This window comes from Primulina eburnea, chromosome 1 (assembly GCF_022965805.1).
Source record: "Primulina eburnea isolate SZY01 chromosome 1, ASM2296580v1, whole genome shotgun sequence".
Lineage (NCBI taxonomy): Eukaryota > Viridiplantae > Streptophyta > Magnoliopsida > Lamiales > Gesneriaceae > Primulina > Primulina eburnea.
The window spans coordinates 22,859,802-22,881,900 of record NC_133101.1 but is presented as its reverse complement, the minus strand read 5'-3'; the positions used below and the strand labels follow the sequence as shown (position 1 = coordinate 22,881,900).

The 22,099-nt window shown below is 36.5% G+C and overlaps 1 protein-coding gene across 11 annotated transcripts; it reads right to left on the bottom strand.

The window, feature by feature from the left end:
- Window positions 1-452: 452 nt before the first annotated feature.
- On the bottom strand, window positions 453-20,283 carry LOC140829357 (uncharacterized). 11 transcript variants are annotated; one of them, XR_012117459.1, is made up of 5 exons: window positions 19,980-20,283; window positions 19,798-19,901; window positions 17,181-17,941; window positions 16,941-17,045; window positions 16,606-16,759 (listed from the first exon to the last, which is right to left on the bottom strand). XR_012117459.1 is itself a non-coding variant. In XM_073192513.1 (5 exons), exons 3-5 carry the CDS (start codon window positions 17,464-17,466, stop codon window positions 16,649-16,651), a joined length of 531 nt encoding a protein of 176 aa, XP_073048614.1. In that variant the 5' UTR covers window positions 17,467-17,941; window positions 19,798-19,901; window positions 19,980-20,283; the 3' UTR covers window positions 16,625-16,648. The 11 variants fall into 11 exon arrangements, 4 of the variants coding, with proteins under 4 accessions (XP_073048614.1, XP_073048625.1, XP_073048634.1 ...); XM_073192513.1 differs by having other exon boundaries at window positions 16,625-16,759; window positions 17,152-17,941; XM_073192524.1 differs by having other exon boundaries at window positions 16,625-16,759; window positions 17,152-17,941; window positions 19,798-19,890.
- Window positions 20,284-22,099: the final 1,816 nt, after the last annotated feature.

The window sequence follows — 22,099 nt, the reverse complement described above, 5'->3', positions numbered from 1 at the left end:
TGTCTTTTGAATTTCCCTAAGATCTCCAGAAAGCTAGAGGAATCCGCTACTATTTCTAGGAACCTGTTATTTTGAATCATAAGTTTACCTTAAGACTTTGTAAGTTTCCTTGTTCTTAATATCTAACCTTGGTAAGATCTTCCTCTTCGAATATTCCCAATATTTGGAATATATCTGTAAATATGTAATCTCGAACGAGGGTTCAGATACATGTTATTTGATTAAATTCTCCTTCTCGAACATTTGATTACCTAATAATAATAAATTTATATGTTTAAAATAATTTTATCTCGACTCTAATATCATTTTCTCCTAGAAAATCAATCATTAAATATGTAAGGGTGTTTTTGTTAATTTTATCTTTTAAGGAGTTTGAGCAAAGTTTTTTAGGTGCAAGGAGTAAAAATAAATTGAAGTTTGGGTTTGGAGATTTATCACCAATTTCCCCATAAATTAATAAATTAACAAATATCGCAATTGTTTGCCCAAAAAATATTCAGTTACTAAAAATATAACCATTTCATTGAATCCAACACTATTTGTATTCAGGAATTTATGCAAAAAAAAAATGTATAAAATCTTTATTATCGTTTTCTTGTCTCCTGCAAAATCAAAAAACACAAATCCAAGATTAATAACAAAAACTAAAAAAATATTAAGGATAGAAACAATAAAACGCATATGCAATGTTTCCCTAAAAAGAACATGCAAAGTGTCTACGCCACTGTAAAATAGGTAAGTTGCTGCACTTTTATAATGCAGTCTGAGAATTTTTTTTGCTTACATAGTGAAATATGTAGTTCGATGATAAAATTACACATTAAAAATAGGAAATAAAACTTGTGAATAAGAAATTTAATAGCATTTACTAAAAATTCTTCTTTTCACGTTTCATCAAGAATGTAAAGAGCATTTCTCTGAGTAACGTTGATGCAAAACTTTATGACTAAAACATGATCCTTATACATATCAGTAATAATTTGATGAATATGAATCTTTGTGAAAAGCAGATTCAAAAGTTACAAATTAAAATTACCAAAGAAGCAACATTGACCCATAAATTTGAAGAACGAATCAATCATTTTGAATTTTCTTTGAGCTTCCTGGTTTAACCCTTTTCTGCAAGACAAGAAAAAACTATTTGCAAAACAATTAGGAAATAAATAAAATATCTAGTGTAACTCAAACATAGAGGAGTGGTTGGCGGGTTGGGAGGGGAAAGGTAATATAAGACGTTCAATCTGCATCAAATAAAGAGAAATCAGTGTACTTGTTATGGAACAAAGAACAGTTTTTCTAAGCCTCTCAACTATTATAATATAGTAAAAGATATCGTATAGATGTGAAATGAGTAATCAAACCGACAACATTGCGTTAATGAATGCTACAAAGCTGAATCAACTTTCACCAGGTAACATTATATCAAATCTAATCTATTAATGCTTAATGAAATCAAATGAAAAGTTAGTGGTATAGCATCATCATTATTAGGCAAAATAAATTTTCTTTCACAGCCATATTGCACCTAAAACTCAAAGATGCTAACTTTTATCAACGGCTGAAATACAAAAAAGCTCTCATTGTGAATCACCATTCCATTTGAAATATCACTTTTACAACAAAATGATCGATATTCTCACAGAATCAACAAAAGAAAATAATTTGTCAATTTGTATTGCCTAATTTGTGTCCAAATGCCATTGATATGTTTAGCTACACACGGATTACAGTCAATTGTAGGAATACCTTTGTGTAGTCAACCAAATGTAGCGGCACTTCTAGACCTATTTAATACGATCTGGAAAATATAAGAAAAGTATTTGTAGGAACATTCTTGAAAGTTCATGCAAAGGCACCGAAAGACAACCACATGAAATTGACATACCTCAGTTGAGAGAATTTTTCACACCACAAGTCTTTTTGTATTAAAAACAAACATTACAGTGTAAAATGATATGAGAAAAACACGCTCTGCGCCAAAAATTTGGTTGTTGAGATGTGATTAGTCACTGCTGCACAATTTTGATATTTGTTTTTTTCCAGTATGTTTTGAATGAATCTTGATACATCCAGTGAACCTTCAAATCAAAAAATTAAAAGCAGAAAAATTACCAAATTGAGAGATCTTTAAGAAAACATGGCCTTAAACCATTCCTTCTTTTTCATAGCATTAGTCTAATTTTTCATTTTTTTACAGTTAGTTAGTTAGCAGAGTTAGTCCAGAGGTTAATTCATTAACCCACAAAACTGTATTTATCATGTATATAAATGCCCAATGTACAGATCAGAGTGGATGATTGAGGAGAAAGAAATTTTTCACATACTTCATTCTTTCGCGTTCTTAGTTCTAATATGGTATCAGATGAAGAATCCTCACACAACCGCGCGATCTCTCAAGTCTGATCGCACTAATCAATTCTCGATCGTTGTTCGTTTCCAATTCCCTAAGATACAATACTCAGATCGACAATGGATAATCACAGTTCGATGTCTCCTTCCGCATCAATCGACAAGTCCGTCAGTGATGATCCATTGAATCCGTTCTTCCTTCACTACTCTTAACAATCCTGGCATGATTGTCACGTGGGATGAAATGAAAAGAATGATGAGAAAGAGGTTTGTTCCTAATCACTATAATAAGAGAGTTGATTGGAGAAGTGAACGTAACTTGCATAAGGAGTCGTTGGCATCCACATGGAGGAGAATGTCGTGGCTAGGCCAATGGAGGATTCGAATCACAAGATTACCAAGCATGAATATCAAGGTACATCTGAAATTGTCAATACTCGTATTTGTGATATTATTTGTTCTTGGTGTCTAGAGGTGGGACATGACATTAGTCAATGACCAAGTGAAGCGGTTACGGTGATGGGATCTCAAGTGGAGCTTGAACCCGAAGTCGTAGTTGATTGTAGATCCAATGTTGAAATTGCGCTTGACTCTAAAATTGAATTAGAAGTTGAATCAAAATTTGAAGTTGAGCTTGAACCTGAATGTGAAGTTGAGATTGAGAAAGTAGATGATGATATTCCACTGATTGTTGATGCGAGTGTTGAACAGTATGTGGTGGAAGGTAAATCAGCAGATGATGAGGAAGTTCCTATCATGTCTACTATGGAGGAGAAGAGTAGACAAAATGATACTTTGTTCCATACATGTTTTGAGGGATCATATAATTTTCTTGATCAATTGAATCCAAATGTAGTTCTTGAGGGTCAATTGAAATTTCTTGAAGTGAGTGAAAATGATTGTGAAATGGCCGAAAGAATGAATGAGCAAAAGAGTGAAGTGATCATAGAAAAAAAATGAAAAAAAGACCAAGAAAAAAGAAAAATAATAAATTGATGGCCCAAAAAATGAGCTTGAGATATACTTGTTTTTGTATAAACTCCTTCAAGTACCTTTGTACTACCTTCGTACGAAGAGGTTTATTCTAATTGTGCTGATATAGCCAGTTCAATTCCGAGCATTGTTAGTTCTTCTTTGTAAGATTCTGAAGACGTCATGATGAGGAGGCAAGCAAGTGTTGATGGTGAGAGAATTCCATGTGTTGTTGAACCATATGAATTCAAAAGCAATCGAGATGAGGCAATGTTAGTTGCCAACAAAACGATCATGATGTATGACTTGTTTCCTTACCATAATTCTTCGTTGTTCTGTTTTCAAGAATTGGAGACAAAGTTACCCATGTGATAGTAAAGGGACACGATTTAAGTTTTACTAGGGGTCTCAATTCGGGTGGGTTGGGTGGGAAAATTGCTCGATCCGAATCCGAGCCAACCCGAAAACTCTCAACCCGAATCTGAACCCGTATCAACACGATCAACCCATCAGCCTGTATAACTCGATTTTGAATTTTTTAAAGAAAATTAAATAAAATTCAAAAAATAATAATAATAATAATAATAATATTTTAATTTAAACACATAATAACAAAAGCTCCCACATATATATGATTTAAATTTGAAAGTCTAATCGTAGACAAAATAAAGAATATTTACTAAATCAAATAAAAAAATGTTCAAAATAAATATTAAATTATGAAAATTTATCATATAAATATACAATAAATATTTTTCCAGACATAAAATATATAAAAAAATGTAGGCAATATTTATTAATTATATATATATATATTTTTTAAAAATTAAATTTTCGGGTCAACCCGGGTGAACCCAACCCAACCCAATCATTTTTTTCGGGTCAGCTATCGGGTCAAATCCGATCTGACCCGAACCCGAAAACCCCAAGCCCAAACCTTATTTTTTTTCGGGTTGAACCGTGTCGGGTTGGTGGGTTGTGTCGGATTTTGACACCCCTAAGTTTTACTATCGTGTCTAATCTTTACGGATGTGGGAGCCGTGAGAAGTTGTATGCGGTAAGCGTGATTGTTGGTAATCTTGATTTGTCACAGGTTTTAAAATGGATAAGAATTAGTAGTAGCAATGAATTATATGCATTAGCTTTGAATTCTTGTGACGTGATAAAATATTACATGGATGGTACGAGTGGCATGTCCAAGTTGCAGGATTATTATTTGTTTTGTGATAGTTGTGAAACTTGCATGGTTGAAAATGAGGTTTTCAATGTTCATGATGAATATATTTTTAAAGAGAATAATTTTTCATTCTACGTCCATTGCATGAGTTGTTAATTGTTATTGAGTCACATGATCTTTGTTTGACTTGTAGCTATGGAGTAGCTAGAACCATAGATATGACATATGAATTTCTATTATGGCTGCATGTAAAGAGATATATCAATTGGTATTGTGATAGTTGCACTTCATATAGGAGATTGGAATTTTGGCTAGATTCTTATATCGTGCATGAGCTACGTCTTATTCCTAGTGAGCAAATGTCGTACGCTAGTATGGATTTTATTTTTGTGTTAACTAAATTTAAGAAGATGAGGAATCTGATATTTGTGGTACTTAATGATAATTTATCATTTGGTGTCATTTGTTATTTGATGTCTGGTGCAATTGATGATTACATGGAAAAGGCACCATGGAATTTGGGTTCCAAACGGTGATAGAGCACACGGACGGCAACGCCTACACACTAGAGTTGGAAGGTCAGCATTTTAATAATTTAATTCTTTTTATTACTAACTTACTTCGTTTTTGTTTATGTAGCGTAGATTTGAGGACAAAATTTTTTAAAGAAGTGGAGTATAATATGAATCTGACCGGACATGACTTGCTAAATCTTGGGAGGAGATTCAGAAAGATGTGTTGTCTCGATCATACAAATTTGATGATGATTAAGGATAAGAACCAAGCATATTCAAATGGTTGAAAGAGTTCAATGAATCATTTCATGAAGACGTGTCGAGCAACAAAGCATTCGAGTGAAAAAATGACCCAGAAGGCAGCCACAGACCGAGAACAGTGCACCCAGCGGAGGAAAATCCTCGCCCCAGCATGCAGGCATGCTCAAACGGAGGAAATCACTGCTGCCACGCCGAATGAAAATCCCTGCCCCAGCACGCCACAGTGCATCATTAAACATGGAAACCCTAGATTACAATTTTTGTTGTATTTTTCCACATAAAAACATAATTGAGAATAACTTATGATTATTGAAAAAATTATTGAGAATTTTCCATCTTTTCAAAGTTTGGCTTTGTATACACCTTTGTGTGTTTCTCAAATCAAAGTTTCATAACTTTGTGGCGTTTGTCAATTGTTCTTCATTCGGATTAACAAAAACAAGTTTTTTGAAGGTTCACTTGAGATCGATTGTTATCCTTGTGTTATTTATTACTAAACCACGTGATTCAGGGGTGAATACGCGTTATTTGTTTCAAAGATTAAATATTTAGAGTTGAAGAAATCATGTTGTTCATAAAATCGACGGCGCGACTAGGTCTAGTTCGTGTTTGCCTTTCTTGGGTGACCGATTTCGCATCAATGGTGCCCAACAGCAACAATAGTTGATGCGGACAAGGGAGGTCAAGCCCCAAAGAAAGCATGGGACCCTTTAGAGTTGCCGGAGGGACCAATTACGAGGGGACGATTGAAGAAGTTCAAGGAAGCGTTGCATAGACTTATAAGCCAAAGGGACAGACTTACAAGTGGGGTACAAAGTGCGGAAGACTTCGTGATGCATGGGAGTACGTGTGAGGGCCAAAGGAATATTATTCAAGCGACTTGTGAACGGCCGAGGCTGCACGGACCCGAGCACGGACCTGTACACGGGGTCCGTGTCCATTTCACACAAGAATGAAGAAATCCAGAGTCTACAGGTCCGTGTCCTTTGTTTTGCTGGAGAGTACTTTTGCCCGAGTGTACACGGACCCTTACACGGAGGCCTACACGGGGTCCGTGTCTGAGACGGCTTGGCGAATATATTTTCCTTTTTAGTGTTTTAATTTGTTTGGTAACTAGATTTGTGTTATCCTTTGACTACTAAAACATATTTGGACGAAAATTCATGAAGAATTCAGATCATTATTGATATTTTATCAATGTTTTAGAGTTTTCTCTCAAAACATTCAAAGAGTCGCTTTGTTATTCAAATCAAACTTATCAAAGTTTTCAGCTTTGTGGCGTTTGTCGATCGTTTTTACGCGGATTGTCAAAGACGAGTTCTTTGAAGGTTCGTCATAATTTCGATTGTTTATTTCGTGATTATTTGTTGATAAACTTTTACATAGTTTAGAGGTGAAAATCACACACACACACACTTGATTCAAAAGATCGGGACAACAACAATTCCTTGTTCGTTATTGAATTGAGGGCGCGATTCTAAATTAATCGTGTTTGCTTTTCGTTCGTACAAAGATTCACATCATTTGGTATCAGATCTTAGGTTCATTGAATTCAAGTAAGTTTATCGATTTACTTTCTCGTTCTCTTTTCAGATCTGTGTTATTCTTTCGTTCTTTTTCAGATCTGTTTTTGTCATTTTGTTCTTCGTCAGTTTCCGAAAATTTGGTGATTTTTTTTTTGGGATTTTTGAGTAAAGTGATCAGCAAAAAAAAAAATACCAAAAATCCGAAAATTCACCATTATTTCTTTTTGATATCTTGTTCTATTTCCCTTAGAGAGTCATATTCAATTGCCTCTCACAGTCAAAAAAATATATATATATCTCTTCGAATTTCTTGTCTACGCAGTCCAAGTGAGTCGGTCACAATTGTTCACAAGTTGGAACTTGATTGTTTGATATACTCAAAATACAAAGCTTGAAGCCCTTGAGAGAACTCTCGAATTTGAGTGACATTACTTGAGTGCGAGTGAATTTTTTTTGGAGTGACTAGTGAGTATTTGTTGTGAGCAAAAAAATAAGAGAGAAGAAACGAGTGACTTTTCTTTGGAGTGACCGTGAGCATTTGGGTGAGGAACATTTTGTTTTCTACTAACGTTTTCTTGCAGGTACAAATTTGAAATTAAATGGAGAAGGAGGTAGGAGATAGTTCGAAGACGGGGTTGTCTAAGGTTCAAATGGAGGCGTTGTTTGGGCATTTTAGTCGAATGATGAGGAATGAATTAGAGCCCTTACATGAGAGGTTGGATAAGATTGAAGTTAGTGCTAGTGGGAGGAAATCCAAACCTAAGGATTTGGGTAGAGAGGATGAGGAGTATGATTTGGGAGGAGATGAGGAAAGCCAAAATGAAAATTGAGGTAGGAATGGGAGAGGTCGAGGATTTGGTAGAGGAAGAAAAGAAGCTGTACGTGGTAGATATGAAGGGAATAGGGAAGATGGCAATATGGGTAGTATTAAGATGAAAATTCCATCATTCCATGGGAAATCTGACCCGGAGGCGTACTTAGAGTGGGAAAAGAGGGTAGAGTTCGTGTTTGAATGTCACCACTACTCCGAACAAAAAAATGTGAGGTTGGCGGTGGTTGAATTCTTAGACTATGCTCTCATTTGGTGGGATCAACTAGTGACCACTAGAAGGAGGTATAATGAGAAACCTATTGAATCTTGGGATGAGATGAAGAGGGTCATGAGGAAGAGGTTTGTGCCCAATCACTATTATAGGTAAATGTTTAAGAGGCTACAAACTTTGAGGCAAGGGTTAAAGAGTGTTGAGGACTACTAAAAAGAGATGGAAGTAGTCATGATTAGGACAAATATCGAGGAGGATGGTGAGGCGACCATGGCACGTTTTCTTTGTGGTTTGAACAGGGAGATACAAGATCAAGTGGAGCTTAGGCACTACTTGGATCTAGACGAGATGCTGCAAATGGCCATAAAAGTGGAGCAACAACTCAAGAGGCGAGGAGTTGGCCGCACCAATCAAAGTGGGGGTTCGTCATCTTCTTGGCGACCAAATGGGGCAAAACACGATGAAAGTAAAGTGGTGACCAAACCCAAGATGGAGGCCAAGCACGGAACGCCTAAGCAAGGAGTGCAAGGTAAACCTGAAACTCCTCATACTCGATCTAGAGATACTAAATGTTTTAGGTGTCAAGGGTTGGGTCATATTGCTAGTGAATGTCCTAATAAGAGGGTAATGATTTTAAATGACTATGGTGAATATGTCTCAAAGTGAGGGTGATGACGAGGATGATGATGAGATGTCTGCGTTAGAGGATCCTGATGAGGGATATGAGGCGGTTGTAGGTGAAGCACTAGTGACTAGGCGAATCATGAGTGCCCAAGTCAAGGAGGAGGATACTAACCAAAGGGAGAACTTGTTCCACACTAGGTGTTTTGTAAATCAAAAGGTTTGCAATCTAATTATAGATGGAGGGAGTTGTACCAATGTGGCTAGTAGTGAGATGGTCGAAAAATTGCGTTTACCTACATTAAAGCATCCTCAACCATATGGACTTCAATGGTTGAATGATTGTGCGGAGGTGAAGGTGAACAAACAAGTTTTGGTGTCTTTTTCTATTGGGAAGTATGCGGATGAGATCTTGTGTGATGTGGTACCCATGCATGCATGTCATATCTTGTTGGGTAGACCTTGACAATATGATAGGCTGGTGACACATGATGTGTTCAAGAATAAGTACTCATTTGTGTTGAAGAAGGAATCCATTGTATTGCTTCCTTTGTCCCCAAAGCATGTGTTGGAGGACCAATTAAAAAAAGAAAAAGAGAAATGAGGTCGGTAAAAAGAGTGAACAAAAAAGTGAGGTGGCTTTTGAAAATAAAAATGAAATGGCTGAAAAAAAAAGAGTGATAAAAAGAGTGAGATAGCCATGCAAAAGAAAAATGAGAGGAAAGAAATTGAGGGAAAAGAAAATGAGAGGAAAGAGGCCAGAAAGAAATCATATATGGCCCAAAAAATTGAGTTGAAACACTTAATGCACACACATGAACCACTTGTGTTGATTCTTTACAAGGAGATTCTCCTTAACACAAGTGATATAGCCGGTTCCTTTCCGAGCATTGTTGTTTCACTTTTGCAGGAATTTGATGATATATTTCCGGAGGAGCTATCTCAAAGACTACCACCATTGAGGGGGATTGAGCACCAAATTGATTTGGTGCCCAGGAGTGCATTGCCAAATCATCCAGCTTATAGAAGCAATCCGGAGGAGACTAAGGAGCTTCAACGGCAGGTAAGTGAGTTGTTAGATAGGGGTTTTGTGCGTGAATCCATATCACCTTGTGCCGTACCTGTTTTATTAGTTCCTAATAAAGATGGCTCATGGCGTATGTGTGTGGATTGTAGGGCAATTAATAATATAACCATTAAGTATAGGCATCTCATACCTAGACTAGATGATATGTTAGATGAATTGCATGGTGCTTGTATATTTAGCAAAATTGATTTGAAGAGTGATTATCACCAAATTAGGATGAGGGAAGGTGATGAGTGGAAAACGGCTTTTAAAACCAAGTACGGGTTATATGAGTGGATGGTCATGTCTTTTGGCTTAACTAACGCTCCTAGCACCTTTATGAGGTTAATGAACCATGTCTTGCGTGCATACATAGGAAAATTTGTTGTTGTTTACTTTGATGATTTCCTAGTATATAGCAAAGACTTGGATGAGCATGTTGGTCACTTGAAACTTGTGCTAATCACACTAAGGGCTGAAAATCTATATGCTAACTTAAAGAAATGTGATTTTTGTACAAGCAAACTTGTCTTTCTTGGTTTTGTGGTAAACTTACAGGGGATACAAGTGGATGAAGACAAGGTAAGTGCTATTCGAGATTGGCCATCGCCTACTACTGTTGGTGAAGTCCGAAGCTTCCATGGACTTGCAAGCTTCTATAGGAAGTTTGTAAAATATTTTAGCACATTGGCAGCACCAATGACGGCGGTAATCAAGAAGAACGTTCCGTTCCACTAGGACGAGTAGCAAGAGAAGTCTTTTAATCTTATTAAGCACAAATTAATTAATGCTCCTTTACTTGTTTTACCTGATTTTGCTAATACCTTTGAAATTAAATGTGATGCCTCAGGTGTAGGTATTGGTGGAGTGTTGATGCAAGGAGGGCGGCCGGTGGCGTACTTTAGTGAAAAGCTCAATGGAGCAGCGCTGAACTATCCCACGTATGACAAAGAGTTCTACGCGTTCGTGAGGAGTGAGGACCCTAGAGACGTGGCAGCACTACTTGAGGCCTAAGGAGTTTGTGATTCATATCGATCATGAATCTCTAAAGCACCTTAAGGGTCAACAAAAGCTGAACAAGCGGCATGCCAAGTAGGTGGCATTCATAGAGACATTCCTCTACATCATCAAGTACAAAAAAAGTAAGGAGAATGTAGTGGCCGACGCACTATCACGGAGGTACGTACTAATCTCTAACTTGGAGTCAAAAATTTTGGGGTTTGAGCTTCTGAAGGAATTGTATGTTCTAGATGAGGATTTTAAAAGTATATTTGAAACATGTATGCATGGTCCACATGACAAATTTTATTTGCATCGTGGTTTCTTGTTTAGAGAAGATAGGTTGTGCATCCCTAAATCATCGATTCGTGAATTACTTGTTAGGGAGGCACATGGGGTGGTTTGATGGGACACTTTGGTGTGGCAAGAACTTTGAATGCTTTGCATGAACATTTTTATTGGCCACATATGAAGCGTGATGTTGAACGAGTTTGTGATAAGTGCATAACTTGTAGGCAAGCTAAGTCTAGGACACAACCACATGGATTGTATACACCACTTCCAGTCCCTAGTGAACCTTTGATTGACGTATCTATGGACTTTGTTTTGGGGTTGCCTAGGACCAAGAAGGGGAGGGATGCGATATTTGTTGTTGTTGATAGATTTTCTAAGATGGCATATTTTGTTGCTTGTCACAAAACTGATGATGCTTCTCACATTGCGGAATTGTTCTTTAGAGAAGTCGTTAGGTTGCATGGCATGCCTAGGACTATTGTTTCTGACCGTGATGTTAATTCTTGAGTTACTTTTGGAAAACGTTGTGGGCTAAACTTGGCACAAAATTGTTGTTTTCTACCACTTGTCATCCTCAAACGGATGGACAAACTGAGGTTGTTAATACTTAATAGAACGTTGGGAACACTTTTGCGTGCTATACTTAAAAAGAACTTAAAGAATTGGGAAGATTGTTTGTCATTTATTGAGTTTGCTTATAATCGTTGCATGCATTCAACTACAAATTATTCACCATTTGAGATTTTTTATGGTTTTAATCTTTTGACTCCGTTGGATTTGATGTCTTTACCTGTTAGTGAAAGGTTAAATATGGATGGAAAAAAGAAAGCTAAAATTGTTAGGAGTTTGCATGAAAAGGTCAAGACCAATATTGAAAAGAAGAATGAGCAATATGCCAAGCAAGCCAACAAGGGGAAAAAGAAGGTGATCTTTGAGAAGGGAGATTGGGTGTGGCTACACTTGAGGAAGGAAAGGTTCTCCGACAAGAGACGTTCAAAGCTATTACCTAGGGGTGATGGACCATTTCAAGTCCTCGAAAGGATTAATGACAATGCCTACAGACTCGATCTACCAGGTGAGTATAACGTGAGTTCTACTTTTAATGTTAGTGACTTGTCGTTTTTTGATGTAGGTGACAAACTAGATTTGCGGACAAATCATTTTCAAGAAAGGGAGGATGATGCGGACAAAGGAGGTCAAGCCCCAAGGAAAGCATGGGACCCTTTAGAGTTGCCGGAGGGACCAATTACGAGGGGACGATTAAAGAAGTTCAAGGAAGCATTGCATGGACTTATGAGCCAAAGGGACGGACTTACAAGTGGGGTACAGAGTGCGGAAGACTTCGTGATGCATGGTAGTACGTGTGAGGGCCAAAGGAACATTATTCAAGCAACTTGTGAACGGCTGAGGCTGCACGGACCCGAGCACGGACCTGTACACGAGGTCCGTGTCCATTTCACACAAGAATGAAGAAATCCAGAGTCTACACGGACCCGAGCATGGACCTGTACACGGGGTCCGTGTCCTTTGTTTTGCTGGAGAGTACTTTTGCCCGAGTGTACACGGACCCTTACACGGAGGCCTACACGGGGTCCGTGTCTGAGACGGCTTGGCGAATATATTTTCCTTTTTAGTGTTTTAATTTGTTTGGTAACTAGATTTGTGTTATCCTTTGACTACTAAAACATATTTGGACGAAAATTCATGAAGAATTCAGATCATTATTGATATTTTATCAAAGTTTTAGAGTTTTCTCTCAAAACATTCAAAGATTCGCTTTGTTATTCAAATCAAACTTATCAAAGTTTTCAGCTTTGTGGCGTTTGTCGATCGTTTTTACGCGGATTGTCAAAGACGAGTTCTTTGAAAGTTCGTCATAATTTCGATTGTTTATTTCGTGATTATTTGTTGCTAAACCTTTTTCATAGTTTAGAGGTGAAAATCACACACACACACACTTGATTCAAAAGATCGGGACAACAACGATTCCTTGTTCGTTATTGAATTGAGGGCGCGATTCTAAATTAATCGTGTTTGCTTTTCGTTCGTACAAAGATTCACATCAATAGTAGCCCTCCGTATAAAATACTGATGTTAGAATTCTTGAAACGACCTCGATTTTTTTTAAATCATAAACTCGAAAATTCTAAAATAAATAACTTAACATTTCTAACAATCAATAATAAATTAACATATGAAATCTCAAGTGCACAAAATAAATCATAAATCATCGACTATCCAAAACTCCTAAATCGACCTTTAAAAAGATCAAACTACAATAAAATAAACATAAAAATATCTCTAATTAAATCATTAACATAAATCTTTAAATCATTTATCTAACAAGCTAGTACGGAAACATAAAGGCCATCGGGTGTACTGCTGCACTCGATCCACTCAATCGTCACCGCCTCCCAAAAATCATCAAATCCTGCATCTACAAACCTAGTGAGTCTAAAGCCTCAACACGTTCTAAACATGGATAGCAAATAATACATATACAATCAAAAGTATTTAAAAATGGGGGTGTGCACTAGACTCCATCATGGAAATACGATCGTCGGGGCTCCCTCGGGGGCCTCCTCCCATAGACGAGCTCCTCTGGGGCCTTTTTCCCATAAATGGACTCCCTCTGGGGCTTCTCTAGTAAATGGGCTCCCTCTAAGGCCTTTTCCCCTCACGACATCCCCATAAAATTGTAAGTTCAATGTTCTTTCTTAAAACGGATCTCCCACAAATCATATATCATATTTCACAGCCAGTTCACATCCCTCAAAATAATTTTCTTTTTTTTATAACTTTTCAAAAATAGCATTTTAGACACTAAAAATTGCACAGTTTTACCATAAATCGTAAAATAACATATTATCATTAAAATCAACATTTTAAATCATAGAATATCATTTAACATGCATTATGATTCTTCGGGACGCTGCCAAACGTTTACGTATTTTCCTACGTGTAAAAATTATCGTTTTGCCCCTGGTCATAAGAATTCTCAAATTTATCTCTTTCTTACTTTTAATGACATGGACTTATTCTAAATAATTATTTAAGTTTAAATATAATTTTCCACAATTTATAAAGCTTAAAACTAGACGTTTCAATTAATTCTTTAATTAACGTTTCGTGCGGCGATTAAATCCCGGATAAATTATTTTCTTCCCGAATTTTAAAAATAACATTAATATTACCTAATCTACCCTTGTGAGCCATGAACCACACCCGTGGACCCATGATTCAAATTTTAGTTCATATATTTTCGTTTTTGACACATATTCGAACACGTCGAGCCATCTCCCAAAATACTCGAGCCACGCCCGAACCACCTCGAGCCAAACCCGAGCCAACCCACCTAGGCACCCTCCTGACCAAGCCCAGCACAAAGAACCAGACCCTAGCTCGCTCAATCTCGCCTGGACAGTAGACCCAAAACTTGCGCACAAGCCTCCCTATTTACTCGAGACTCCTACTGACCCTAGGACTCCTCCAGTCGAGCCACCACCGAGCCCACCTGACCCTAACCAACCCTGGACCACTCCCAGACCCAACCAAGCCCAGCCTAAGCCTCTGTCCTCACGCACAAAGCCCTGCCCAAAGACACAAGCTGCGCGCACAGCACCAGCCACGCAAGCTACCTTTTCCCACGTTTTGCTCGAGCCCACGTCGAGCCACCCTGCCTAGCCCATGACCCGAACCTTGACCATCTCCCTTGGACCCTGACAGACCACCCTGGCTCGCCCCCAGGCCAGCCGCAAGTCTCATTCTCCCGAAACCAGCCGCGAGCATGCTTTGGGGGAGAGCCCCTCTTCACGTGGACCCTTCCCAGCCCAAGGCTCGAGCCCTAGCCCTCCTAGGACTCTTCCTAGGACCTAACCACGACCTTAGGACCTAACCTCCAGACCTGGTTGAGCCCCAAGTGCCCAGCCATAGCAGGCGACTTCTTGTCCTTGAACAAACCAACAAAAAATCTCGGCCCTTCTCTGATTCTTTCCCACGATTCCAGCTTGTTATTTCCTTCAATTTTATCATGTTTTGTTCATGTTTCATTCATATTTTATCGTGTATTGGCAGCGTACTCTTTGGATTCAAAAACGTTTTTAAAACAAGCGTAAAATCATTAAAACTTTGAAAATACGCAACATACCGTAAAATAATCGAACACCAATATTTTTCATGCATAATCAATTGACACACATATATTATGATTTGTATGATGTTTAAAAAAGGTTTAGGAAACATGCCTTTGCGTTTATAACGCTCGAATTTTCAATCGTCAGCGAGAAAGGACGAGCAGGCGACGAAGAACTCAAGCTTTTCTTCTTTCCTATTTTTCGAAAATATTGTGTGCGCTTGTGTTGTGATTTACGGCTGCTGATGGTGATGAATTAGGGTGAATAAACACTTAGTTATTTATAAATTTAATTGTATACTAATGGGCTTTGGTTTTGGCTTGCAATCTTAAGGGTAATTGGACATACTTAAATTAATTAAATTGGGCTCCATAACACTTAATTAATTAAATAATAAAAGTTCATAAAATAAATTTCAATAAAATAATATTTTTGACCTTTTAAAACTCCTTGTTTGCCCAAAACTGGCTTCCTAGGAAAAATCGAGCTCGACTCGTAAAATAATTCGACCTCCAACATTTTTAGAAAATTAAATCATTTTTAAATCATATTAAAAAGTTTTGCCATTATGCAATGAAAAATACATATTCTTGTCTTGATCGTCCTCGGTCTCCTTTTCCTTGCTTATTATCGAATATTCGGGAAAAATCTTTAATTTCATGTAATCATGTCATATTATCATCTAATTATGCAATCGTGTATTTAATCATATAATAAATATCGTGCAAGCATTTGAAAGCAATAAAACAATTAAGGAATTAAAATAATTTGCATGTATGCGGTTTACGTAGGTTGGTTTTTCGAACGTTACAATTCTGGTATAAAATAGTTCAACAATAACAATACACCTAAATCATTCATAAACATATATAACATGAATTATGCAATGCATGAAACATGGCCCAATTACAACATGAGAAATATGATCAAATAAATGGTACGATAACAGCATGAGTAATCACTACAACAAAAATTACTTTTTGCAGCACGCAAATTCACTTTCTGCGGCACGCATTGCACGCCGCACAACTGCAAGCTGTTGAAACTTCAAGATTACCAACGGCGTGCATATGCGCGCCGCGGATAATATTATTTACGCACGCTGTTGATAATCTTATCTGCGGCGTGCATAATATTGTCCGCGGCGTGCGATAATATTATTTACGCACGCTGTTGATAATCTTATCTGCGGCGTGCATAATATTGTCCGCGGCGTGTGTAAAAGCACGCCGCGGATACTACCGATAGCGCACGCACACACGCCATGGATAATATTATCTGCAGCGTGCTACGTATGCTGCTAATATTCATATCTACAGTAAGCAAACAAATTCTATATCGTTCATTTGCAAGCCGATAAAATCAAATTCGTTTAAAAAAAAATCAATCGAGTGGACACAAACAATAAACCAAAATTTTACAAAAAAAATTAGTGTAACTTTAAGTTTAATCAACACAAAATTGATAAAAGTCATTTTTTTCAGTATATCAAAACAAAAATTCTGAAAATCCAAAGCAAGATGTGAAATCTTAACAACGTCTAGCTGGTACATATATAACAATGATTAAACTTTCAATACACGCAAATCAGTAGAATATGTATCAATCGCATAGTACTATAAATTTAAATAACCATGCGACCGTGCTTCCTATCGCGTCCTCGAGAAACTGCATTTCATCATTTGGTCGAAATTAGGTCCACCTTCTCCACCAAAACCTTATGAACCCAAACTTTCCAACAAGATCTACCAAGAACAATGTGATGCACTTTTGTGTTTGGATCTGTGGATGCAATTCGACCTTCTGCTACAACTAATTCATCAGCACACCATTGAAGCTGCTTTTAGTATTAGCAAGAATATCTCCAAGACTCACATTCATCAAATTTGACTGTAAATAAACAATGAAAAGTTATTGATTCAACCGTGTGTCTATTTTTGTAACAATTTTACGGTTTAAAATTACATAATTTAAAGATAATTACCTGAGAAACATGATCAAAATCACCATTTTTCTTGGCACCAATATCAATATCACCATTGTTACCAACTTCATTCCCGATACCACTATCAATACCACCACTAGCAACCTAATTTTACAATCAAATCGTGTCAAGCGATGTAATCATGATAATTCAAAAGCATTTAAATGTGTATATATACCAAACATATTTTTTATATGTTGTTTTTACTAACATGTTCTTGCTGATTTTGCTTATTCATACTTTGTAAAAACATGGACCTCATTTCTTGCATTTCTAGCTGATTTTGTTGCATTTGTTGTTGAAGGCTTTGTACCATAGTTTGAAGTTGCTGAACAGTTCCATTTTGTTTCACAAAAGCTCCAACTTTTGATGGTGTAACTCCGAAGCCCATTCCGTGCACTCTACCCCGAGCTTCCTTGCCAAACACAAGTCTAATTGCATCATCAACAATGTTAGTTGTGTTTTGATATTCAGGGGACATTCTTGTATTTCTTTCAGCAAAAAAAAAATTATGAGAAAATAGCATAATTATCTGCAAGAACCAAGAGAAATAATCGGATTAAAAAAACTAGATTTGGTATAAGGTAATGTGTAATTGGGGAAATGGAATTAACATGTGCATATTTAGTAATTAATTGTTATGAACCTGCCAAAGAATTATTGGAGAGATCTATTATTTGCAGTCGTGTCATGTTGGCAAGAAACTTCCATGGTTATCGCTGCTTTATATGCACATGTTAATTCCATTTTTCCATTTACACATTACCTTATACCAAATCTAGTTCTTTTAATCCGATTATTTCTCTTGGCTCTTGCAGATAACCATGTTATTTTCTCATAATTTTATTTTTTTTTGCGGAAAGAAATACAAGAATGTCCACCTGAATCTCAAAACACAACTAACATTGTTGATGATGCAATTAGCCTTGTGTTTGGCAAGGAAGCTCGGGGTAGAGTGCACGGAATAGGCTTCGGAGTTACACCATCGAAAGTTGGAGCTTCTGTGAAACAAAATGGAACTTTTCAGCAACTTCAAACTATGGTACAAAGCATTCAACAACAAATGCAACAAAATCAGCTAGAAATGCAAGAAATGAGGTCCATGTTTTTTACAAAGTATGAATAAGCAAAATCAGCAAGAACAGGTTAGTAAAAACAACATATAAAAAATATGTTTGGTATATATATACACACTTAAATGCTTTTGAATTATCATGATTACATCGCTTGACACGATTTGATTGTAAAATTAGGTCTAGTGGTGGTATTGGTAGTGGTATCGGGAATGAAGTTGGTAGCAATGGTGATATCGATATTGGTGCCAAGAAAAATGGTGATTTTAATCATGTTTCTCAGGTTATTATCTTTAAATTATGTAATTTTAAACCGCAAAATTGTTACAAAAATAGACATGGTTGAATCAATAACTTTTCATTATTTATTTACAGTCAAATTTGATGAATGTGAGCCTTGGAGATATTCGTGCTAATACTAAATGTAAGCTGCTTCAATGGTGTGCTGATGAATTAGTTGTGGCAGAAGGTCGAATTGCATCCACAGATCCAAACACAAAAGTGCATCACGTTGTTCTTGGTAGATCTTGTTGGAAAGTTTGGGTTGATAAGGTTTTGGTGGAGAAGGTGGACCTAATTCGACCAAATGATGAAATGCAATTTCTTGAGGACGCGATAGGAAGCACGGTCGCATGGTTATCTAAATTTATAGTACTGTATGATTGATACATATTCTACTGATTTGCGTGTATTGAAAGTTAAATCATTGTTATATATGTACCAGCTAGACGTTGTTAAAGATTTCGTATCTTGCTTTGGATTTTCAGACTTTCTGTTTTGCTATACTGAAAAACAATGAGTTTTATCAATTTTGTGTTGATTAAACTTAAAGTTACACTAAATTTTTTTGTAAAATTTTGGTTTATTGTTTGTGTCCATTCGATTGATTTTTTTTTTAACGAATTTGATTTTATCGGCTTGCAAATAAACGATATAGAATTTGTTTGCATACTGCGGATATGAATATTAACAGCATATGTAGCACGCTGCAGAAAATATTATCTGCGGCATGCGTGCGCTATCGATAATAGTATCCGCGGCGTGCTCTTACGCACGCCGTTGATAATATTATCTGCGGCGCGCATACGCACACCGTTGATAATTTTGAAATTTCAACAGCTTGCAGTTTTGAATTGGAGCGTTGTGAAAAGTCATTTTTTTTTGTAGTGTTATATCATGCCCTATGTTAAATGTCATACAATATGTCAAATAATTGAACATGAAATCATCAATGCATTTAACAACTCATGTAACTCTACAGAATCACATTAAAACCTATAAAACACATAAATATATCTAAAACATAATTTATACATTACCTTCATATATTACCGAACTGTAACATATCTAAACCGACTTTGAACCACAGCAAGCTCAACTTTGATCTCATTGGACAAACAAATAAGATAACATTCCTAATAAATCTACAATTCGTCAACAAAGCTAAAATAATCAGCTTATTTCCCAACAATTACTAAAATTAAATTTATTAATTAAAAATCCAACTTAACAATTTAATTACTAGAATTTTGTCCCAATATTCCCAATATTTCAGCAATACACTTCATCTCAAAAATTAAATCTGGCAATTTTAATTCGATACTAATTTATAACTCGTCGAATTATCTTTTGAAATTTTCTAACGATCAAACCTACCGTATAAACCCAATGTACATGGCAATATAACAAATTTCAATCAATGAAAATTAATTAAATCCGGACGGATAAAAACCCAAAAATGGGCAGCCCCTAAACCAAAACAAAATCTGGAAGCTTGTTAATACCTGGAATCATAGCTAGATCGGAAAAAGGTGGTCTAGCGGCAATACGGTGGCGGAACTTCGCCGGGAAAATCGTCGGAGAAGCTCAATTCTTGGCTGCACAATGGCTGAAAACAGGGTAACTTAAAGGCTTATAATCCTTAGCTAACATCATGAAACTACCAAAAACTCGAATCAAAACTTACCGGAAATCTGATCAAGAATCACGCAGAAACAGCGCCTCGAGAACATGGCTCGATCTACTCCATGGAGCTCGATTTTATGCAATTCCAGTCCTAGCGAGCTCGCCCAGATCTTAGCTGCACTCCACGGTGGTTGCCGACCAGAACTAGAGGTTGAACGGTCAGAAATCGGGAGAGGGAAAGAGGCCGACGGGTTTGGAAGCCGGAAGAAGGGTTCACGATTTGAGCTTGTTCTTTTTTCCTCCTTTTATTTTTTCCTTTACATCACAGGTAAGTGTGTGTGTGTAAGATTGCTAAAAACTCGTGCCCATTGATCTTGATTTTAAATTTAACATTTACCTAATATGTCATTTAAATTTCTGATGTATTTTATAATTTTTTAAACTAAGATCGATCGTACATATATTATTATTATTAAAAAATTATTATCATGTAGACAATTAATGTATATTATTTTTTAAAAAAAATTAACCATCAAAATTAAATCAAAATCACAAATTCCATTGTCAATCTATTATAAGCTAAAATAGATAACAACGATAGAAGTTGAATGTATCATAGTATGTGGAATGTGTTATTAATCATGAGTATTGTACTGGTGTAGAGTCGTTTGTGACGTTTGCCTTGAGCTGTCAAGATGTGTGAATGTAAATTTTGTGTTCTAAATCTATTGAAGTAATTTGATGAAATAATTTTTAAACTAATAATAATAATAATAATAATAATAATAATAATAATTCAAATAAATAATAAAAATTGTATTCTTCCTCATAAGAAGATATGAAGACATATATGACTGAGTCATTAATGTTTACGAGGATGGGACGATGTTGGATGCTCCTAGTCCATATGAGGTCAACATCATGTTCAAGTTGGTGATATAAGGGCCCAAAAAATTAGACGAATGTATGGTTGTAGGTATATGACTTCCACGAATTATTTGAAGGAGATAACTCCACGTCGACGTGGAGGTTCTAGTAGCGGTAAGAGTTCAAAGGTAGCTACTACTGAGGCGACAAAAAATTGGGGGATGATTTAGTTACAGCAAATGCAATGTCTGATGTACTCTAGATGAAGTTTCAGGCGTCAAAGAAGGAGAACAAGTTGTTGAGGATTTGAATGTGTTCTTTGGAAGATCAAGTACGTCTTCTGATGGCTAGCATGTCTCAAAAAGCATCTACACAGCCACCTTTGCAGTCATACGATGGTGCATTCCACTCTCACATCTCCTCCCACATATGTCGCTTCACAGCAAGAGGGTCACACATCGTCCGCTTCGCTGTCGGACCACCACACGAGCGTAGATCCTTATATGGACGCGGATACTCACAACAGTATATTGGGTCATCGTACGACTTGGGCTATGACGATGACGAGAGACACGAGATGATGACAGTGACGACCACGACGATTACCACGATGACCAGGTCGATACACCATAGGATTTTATGATATTTTGTTGATGATGTTTAAAATTTAAGTTTATATATCCGTCGGATTTGAAATATTATTATTTATATAATATCAGTCGTAATCTGTTTGATATATATTAGTTTTGTAACACCCTTAACCCTCATTAAATTATAAATGATATAATGCGGAAGCCTTATAAAAGATTTGGAGAAAAATAATAAATAATAAAATTTTGGCAAAGTTTACCCATAAATATAAACTTACCAAATATTCCCAAGCAAACAAAATAAATATTACCACAATCAATCTTTCCAAAATACACATAAATCTCATCTCCATAAATATCAAGTGTTTGACAAAAGTTATGACATAATTTTCTTGTTCAAAACATGAACCAAGGTACAATACTCAAAACCATTTTAACAAAATATTATTCTCCAAGCTTGGGCACATGCACCTTCCATGCCTCGACACTTCCATCACTATTCCTTTTTATCTGCATCACATGATATAACTGGAATGAGTTTACAAAACTCAGTAAGCGGAACTTTCAATAACAATTACATATACAAAAGTGTAAAGAAAGTAATCATTACAATTGAACCATAGGAAATGTCATCGTTCAATGGAATATATAGATAACAATTATAAGATGACATTCTATCAACCATTTCTTTCATTTTCCTTGTATGGCATTGATAAGTCATCCG

What these genes read in the sequence shown, in the direction of transcription:
- LOC140829357 (XM_073192513.1), bottom strand. Translation starts at nt 17,466, where the DNA reads ATGCTATTTTCTCATAATTTTTTTTTTGCTGAAAGAAATACAAGAATG. An exon ending in AGCAAAATCAGCAAGAACAT is followed by an intron (nt 17,046 to 17,151) that starts GTTAGTAAAAAC and finishes TTGTAAAATTAG; the next exon opens with GTTGCTAGTGGTGGTATTGA. An exon ending in ATTTTGATCATGTTTCTCAG is followed by an intron (nt 16,760 to 16,940) that starts GTAATTATCTTT and finishes TAGTTGTAGCAG; the next exon opens with AAGGTCGAATTGCATCCACA.